At 36.2% G+C, this 7359-nt stretch overlaps 1 protein-coding gene across 4 annotated transcripts in view; it reads left to right on the forward strand.

Annotated features, from left to right (window-relative positions):
- Positions 1-10: 10 nt before the first annotated feature.
- IMPA1 (inositol(myo)-1(or 4)-monophosphatase 1) overlaps positions 11-7359 on the forward strand; it is an 11017-nt gene continuing 3668 nt past the window's right edge. The window contains exons 1-7 of one of the 4 annotated variants that reach the window (XM_010575843.1): positions 11-193; positions 1583-1664; positions 2882-3015; positions 4447-4551; positions 5888-5933; positions 6075-6183; positions 6918-7026. In XM_010575843.1, coding sequence (XP_010574145.1) covers positions 1602-1664; positions 2882-3015; positions 4447-4551; positions 5888-5933; positions 6075-6183; positions 6918-7026 — 566 coding nt within the window. In that variant the 5' untranslated portion in view covers positions 11-193; positions 1583-1601. Of the gene's footprint in view, positions 194-221; positions 245-1505; positions 1665-2881; positions 3016-4446; positions 4552-5887; positions 5934-6074; positions 6184-6917; positions 7027-7359 lie in introns of those variants that run through there. The other 3 variants (XM_010575844.1, XM_010575846.1, XM_010575842.1) reach the window with 3 other exon arrangements.

The following is a 7359-nucleotide window of genomic DNA, read 5'->3' on the forward strand; positions in this document are numbered from 1 at the left end:
GCGGGGCGGGGCGGGAGGTGCTCTCACCGGCCGGGCAGTGTGGGCCGCCCGTCAGCCTTTCCAGCCCGGGATCCAAACCTCTACTCTGAATGCGCGACCTAGTCTGTGGGACAAACTCGTTTCGGGGCATCCAGAGAGGACAGAACTGAGCTGGGGAAAAAAAGACACTTCTTCCATGTAGGACACTTCCAATGTAGGCGCTGGTATTTAAGTAGAATAAGTGGAGTTAAGGTTTTGGTGAAATGTAAATGATTTTTTTTTCCTCTGCTACATGAGTCTGTGTCGTTGTACTGGATGTCAGTGTACTTAAGGTTCCTCTAGTACTACCAGTCTTTTATGGATAACAGAGTAACTTTATCTAGTGCTGTGGTACCCAGTTCTGTGTCCTGACAAATTACTTCTGCGTTTATATAACACAACCTATACTTTAAAGGCTATGATAAGTAAAGAACGTTATCAACGTAATTGAAGCATCGTATCCTTTGCATTTTACCTAGTTTTTCTAGCCATCTATCTGTTTAGGACCAAGGCTGAAAGAGGCAAGGACCATTAGATCAGCGTGATTGGACTGGGGACTCGTGGATCATGTTAATTGCACAAGGTTTTTTATGCTGTTCCAGTGCTGGATTTTTTATGATCATTTATCTAATCTTTGTGAATCTGCAAGTGTTACAAAACCATTACCCGGCTCATCACTTAAAAACTGAATGACTCAAGTAGGAAATACCCAGAAGGCTTCTTAAAGGGCTAGATCTCAAAAATGAAACAGACTTCCAAAATTCAGAATACTGTTGTGTGACTGAATGAGTTTGTGGTCCGTTGGGGGTGTATCAGAAATAATGTATGATATGCTGATTTGTATTTTACATTGCTCATGAAAGTAGAGTTGCATAGGAAATAACGCATCTTTTATTGCTTCATAATACTTAAGAATATAGAAGACGCTTTTAAATGACTGGGATCTTGTAACTTTCTCTTGTAGAAGCAAAACCATTTCATATTTGTGTTTGGAATAAAGCCTCAGAACAAAGCATGGAGGACTAAAATACAGAAAGGATAGATTTTGGGTTTAAGCTTCTAATCTTCTAATTTAAGATATTCAAAGTCATTTAAACCATACTTAAAAATAGACTAAGCTGTATGTCAGCAGTCTTCTGCAATAAATTACACTGAAGATTCTAGTATTTCTAAGCAAAAAGGCCCTGAGCTGTACACCATATTTGAGAATGTGCTTGTGTGTAGCCACACTATTGCTTTTCACAGCCTTTATGTACATTGAGGTCAGTATCTAAATGTGGAATCTTGTATATGCATGTGTCTTTCAAGACTGAGGCTCTGTACTTGTTAATGTTTTATGTTATGCTTTCCCTCACAAAATGTGGGGAAAAAATCTGGTAACTTAGTCTAAGGTTGTAATGCTTTTTAAGTGGGGGGTGGAGTTTTTTTCAGAGAAAGGATAGGACAAGCTTCCATATTTGAGCAAGGAGAAAACAGTACAGTCCAGAACAGGGGGACTAGAAAATTAGAATTTGTAAAAAAAAAACCCCGTATTTATTTTTATATTAATCTCTTATTTTCATAGGTTGTATATCTAAGAAAAGATGGCAGACCCTTGGCAAGAATGTATGGATTATGCAGTTGCTTTAGCAAGAAAAGCTGGGGAGGTAAGTATAAACTATTATAAATAATAACATTATTTATTGAGTCTGGTATGTATATAGCTTCTGAAGGAGTTTGGTGTTGGATATTCTTCTGAGGATTATTTTGTCAAAAACATAAATTAGCAGAATCGTTCAGTGATGTTCAAGATTGGAGTGTCTTTGATGTTTACGGCTTGGTTAATTTAAGAAAACAACTTTGCACTTTTTTTTGGACCAGAGTCTGGTTAAAGACTAAGCAGTATCTTTTGTTCCTTAAATTTTATTTAAAAAAAAAATAAAAAATTCTAAATTGTGGTAAACAAGGAGCATCTCTGTTTTTCCCCTTAAACTGCACCTGTCTGCCTTACTATTTTACCACCTGAAAACTGTTGACAGTCTTTCCTGTGAACACCTCAATCAACTTTATACAGTGGCTTGTTGTTGGCACAAGATGCCATATCGAGTTCTCTTCATAAAGACGGCTTTACTTCTATAAATAAGAAGCATCCCTTGCAGTGGCGATACTTTGCACATGTGTGATCTAAGATGGCTTAGAACAAGAAAGAGTTTGCACATCTTGGCAGACAGAGCCTTAGCATAAGAATGGTTACCAAATGTTCAGTTCTTGGTGGTTCTGCTTGGTACATTTGAATGCTATTGCAGCCAGACAAGATGGCACAAGTACTAATTCTGTCCCCTGGAGCTGCAGAATCTGCAGAACATTGTCCCTGCAATGACCTCATTAAAGTCTTCCCTCAGAAAATCTTTCTAAGTTATAGTAAAATAATTTTGTAGGCTGTGAGGCATGGATTCTTGCTTAAGCTGATTCTGATAGTTTTAAGATCATAAATGCAGGGTCTGGTTAAAAATAGCTGACTTAAGCTCAGTCTTAAGTGTTTCATTCAACTCTGGTATTTAAATTTATAAATCAAAAACTTGTCCTCACAAAACAGAGCTCAGTTTCACGTACCAGTGGATTTTCTTGTAGTACTTGGATTTAAGGTCATGTAAAAAGTTTGTGCTGAGTGGGGAGACAGATAGATAGATAGATGCAAGGGTAAGCCCCAGCTCCTGCAGTTAAATCCAGGTTTTGTCACTGCTTGTGTTCATGTTTTCTATGTGCAGTATAGAAAATGACGGTAAAAATGATGCTCAGATTTTTGGGAAAACTAGTATTTTCCATACTGTTAATGGAGAAAGCTTTTTTCTTTTTTCTTTTTTTTATTTAATTTTGTTAACAGATAATCCATGGAGCACTCAAAGGAGAAGTATCTGTTATGACTAAAAGTTCACCAGTAGATCTAGTGACAGAAACTGATCAAAAAGTAGAAAACTTCATTATTTCTTTGATAAAAGAAAAGTATCCTTCTCACAGGTATGGCTTCTTATCAGTACACTTTTTATAGAAGAAGGGGAGAGGTGACTGGAAGAAGAAAATGGAAAGTTTCTGATTTTGCTTGGTAAAATTTCATTATGATTGGCATGCTGGAAAGCTACAGAATTCTCTCTTACCCTCTATATATTAAGTATTTTAGAGTAGTAGCAGGTTGAAGTTTTGCCCAGGGCTGTAGTAACAAAACAAGGTGTCCCCAAGGGTCTACTGACGTGAGTTTAGCCTTGCTTAAGACTTATACTGAAAGTCACTTCCAGTTGAGCCAGCTGTAAGTAACTTCTTGGGTTTTTTGTGTTGGAGAATCAAAGGTGGCCCCAAGATACCCAGAATCCAAATTTCTTGTATGCTGTTGGCTGTTGAAACTAGCATGCCTTCGCTGTCTGTGCTGGATGGGTCGCGTGGTACTGAGTGTGCCTTTGGCAAGTCTCATACAACTTAAGAACATCAAACATCCTTAAAAGAAGACAGGATCTTCTGATCCTACATAACTGAAAGTCTGTCATACAGAACACTGATTTATTTTTTTATATTGCTCTTTCCTTTTTTTTTTCCTCCCCATGCCCCTCCTCCCCCTAAAATAAATCTATTCTTGAAGCATGAATTGTATGTATTTTACTTACTTACATGTAACTTTCCCAGTTTTGGCATCTGAAACTGTTATTTCAGGGTCATTCCACAAGTCTATGTGCTTACACTACTTTAGTTAGGTTACTGACATTTCGCGTCACCTCAGTTGTTCCAATTCTATACATATTTATTACGCTTCACATATATAGCTACAATAAGAAAATCTCCAAGAAAATGCAAGAAAAATTAGCAAACCCACTTTAAGGAAACTCTATTAAACTTGAGACTTCATCCCTTTACCATGTTACCATTTTGTAATGCCTGTAAAACTAAACAGTTTTGAGACTAACAGCTTTCTGTCATATTTGGGTTGAAATCAGACTGCAAATTTAACAGTTACTGTACTGGTGTAACTAGATGCATATGACCACAAAGGTTTTCTTCAGTTAAAACACAAGCTAAAAAGTAGTGGTTTATAGCACAAATAAACTGAAAGGCGTAAATAGCTACAAGTATTCTGACAAAAATTTGATGATGCTGTCACTGGAAAAAATGATGAAAACTGAAATGTTCTGAATGCTAAATTCCAGTAATGGATATTAAAATGTAAAGTTCTTTTCCCCACATGCTGTGCTTATCTCTGACATCATAAATATTGATGCAAGCTTGGTCAGATGTGATTGGTGCTTTCTAGAGAAACTGTGTATTTCTCAGCTTTTTACATATGATCGCTGGTGGTACAAAAACCTGCATCTCACTTTAAAAATTTTAATTTCAAGGACAGTGTTGTAATTCAGATATTTTAAACAGTTTCTCTGTATCTTTTAAATGTCTTTGCTACTCCAGCTTCATCGGAGAAGAATCTGTTGCAGCTGGAGAGGGCAGCATTTTGACAGATAACCCCACATGGATTATAGACCCTATTGATGGAACTACCAACTTCGTACACAGGTCCACCTTTCATTTTTTTATGTTAGCAACTTCAACTGATTACCTTTTTTCTTTCTCCAGTTCCATGAAAGTAAAGTTTTTTCACTTTTAAATTGCTTTAAAAGAGATATTATGGACTTGTTAATAGTTACAAATTGCTGTTTGCATTTATTGAGAGCCATTGAGCAGTTTTTGTAATCATTTTAGTATTTCTGTAAGTATTATAATAGTCTCACTCTATAACCAACAGCAGTTGTTCCATGAGAGGCCTGTACTATATAGGAGGGATCAGCAGCTTTTGGCACGTGTGCCAAAGATAGGTGGGCAGATTTTAACAGTAAAGCAACAGGACTCAGAATTAGGAGTTGCAGCATCTTCAGAGAGGTGATAACAGCTCCAAGTGCTGATCTCTAAGAAACTTCAAATTCATTGAGATCTAGGAGCCACTACCATGAAAGCAAGCAGAATATCACCGGTAATTGTCTAGTGGTATTTTACACCAGGACGAGGAGGGGACTTTCAGTGTAATGCTGACTACCTATTCCTTCTGTCTTTCAAACATGACAGATTTTGGCCCTGATGAGCTTTCTGAGTGCATGTGATTCCAATTTTGAAATGACTGCTGCAATGTGTGCCAGAGCTTTAAACAGCTGCTGAATCCTGCTAAATAACGTGTTGAAAAAGCTGTAAGAAAAGAACTCATTCTGCTGGATTTACAGACTTAAAAGTCTGTATTTTTTTCAGATAGCAATTAAAGCAAATGTTTTGGAACTGCAAATTTTCAAGAGTAAAAGATAATAATAAAAAAAATTAATTGGTTGATGGTTAGAAACTTGACTGAGACGCAGCCCACCATGTCCTATAGATTCCCACTGCCTTCACTCTTCCCCCTGCATTTTTCCTTCTCACTTCAGTATCTGTCTTTCTCATTGCTTTGGTGGAGAAAGTGGAGGTGGGGGGAGAGATGACTTGTTTCTTTTGGTGAGACCATTTTGGCCAGCTTGTTCCTTCTGAGAAAGGTTAGTAGTATAGAGGCTTGCTTGTATTCTTTGGCTATAAAGTGACAGTCCCTAAGCTAGTAACAGTTGTAACTGGGATGACAGTCCCTAAGCTGTAACAGGCTTAGTTTCAGTGGGTGAAAAAGTTTGTATTTTAAATGGTAATTGGTGGTGTTGGCTTGGGTCTGTTTTCTTAGTAAATTGTGCAAGTTCAGAAAACTAACATTTCCTATATAGTCCAAGTTTCTTTTTGAAATATACATTACATTTAACTGAACATTGTTTTTATTGAGAGTAAGCTTGGTAATGAAAGAAGCATAGTATCTCACTATAAATCAGTAAAATGTTTTGTTTTGTAGGTTTCCATTTGTGGCAGTTTCAATTGGCTTTGTTGTAAACAAAAAGGTATACTTTTTATTACTTAATATCTAATCCATCAAAACCAAATTAATTCCTTGTTGCTAGCTATAACTAAGATCTGCATTTTCACAGTAAATAGGAAGAAAGGGAAAAAAAACCTCAAGGTATCTTTACTTTTTCTTACAGATAGAGTTTGGAATTGTGTACAGTTGTATAGAAGACAAGATGTATACTGCCAGAAAAGGAAAAGGTGCATTTTGCAATGGTCAAAAACTTCAAGTATCAGGCCAAGAAGGTAAGCTGAACTGAGTAGCTTGTTTCTAGTAATGACATTTATTTTGCAAACGAGGCATCAACAGTTTTAGACCTGGATATATTCCTGTTTCTTAGCTCATAGTTTTGTTTTCCAAAGACAGGCTTTTTTTGGCCATGGTTTGTTCAGTTTTGAGAAACAGCTTTTATGTTCTCTTTGATGCATGTAAAACATGCTTGTGATCTTTGCAAAATCAGGACTCAGCAATTGAAGATTTTACTCCCTGTGTGTCTGTGTTCTGGGGTTTTGCTTGTTTGTTTTTAATTCCCTGAATGTCTGTGATCAGTCTATGATTGTTCTTTAGAGTATGTAACAAACCTACCAAACAGTTCAACTTCTTCTAGGTGTGAAGTAGTGGTTTAAATCACTATCACTCTTGTATACTTACTACCCTATGTAAAGTAAAATCCACACTTAAAGCGGGACCTTTAAAGATATGAGGACTGTTCTAATTTTTATAGCAATAGAATTTAATTACTAATGACATCGGTTAATGTATATGCATAATTGAATCAGATCATGCTTTGTTCACTTCATTTTTATTTTTTCCTGCCATTTTCCATGTAAGAACAGATTTTTAGACATTCAATATATGTAATATTTGTATTAAAATACTTTTATTCAGTCTTGTAAGAAAGCAATGAAGTAAACTCTGCTAATTACTGTTCTTATATAAGCTGTACTGTTGGAAAAGTGAGGTTTTGGGTTTTTTTCAGACATTACAAAATCCCTTTTAGTAACAGAATTGGGATCAAATCGTGATCCAGAGACTGTAAAAATAATTCTTGCTAACATGGAAAGACTTCTCAGTATTCCTATTCATGGGTAAGATACTTCCTATTTTTTATATTTACTGGTAGTGTTAATATTATAAATATGTAAATATGATAATTTTTAGGAAGGACTGGTTGCATTACATTTGACACCTTAAATGTGAAATATGATTTAAATGTTTTTGTCTTGTAGCTTCTGCAGAGAAACTCTAAGTGTGTTTTAACTTTTTCAAGCTGGGACATATATAAGAGAACCCTAAAAATCAGTATTGGGAAGCAAAGCATTTTTGGTTTTGTAGGACTAAAAAGTATTGTATTTACTAGTTAAACAAATGAAATACAATTTTGTGCTTTTCTCCCCCCCCCCCCCCCCCCCCCTCCCCCC

The sequence above is a fragment of the Haliaeetus leucocephalus genome, unplaced genomic scaffold (assembly GCF_000737465.1).
Source record: "Haliaeetus leucocephalus isolate CR32 unplaced genomic scaffold, Haliaeetus_leucocephalus-4.0 Scaffold506, whole genome shotgun sequence".
Taxonomy (NCBI): Eukaryota; Metazoa; Chordata; class Aves; order Accipitriformes; family Accipitridae; genus Haliaeetus; species Haliaeetus leucocephalus.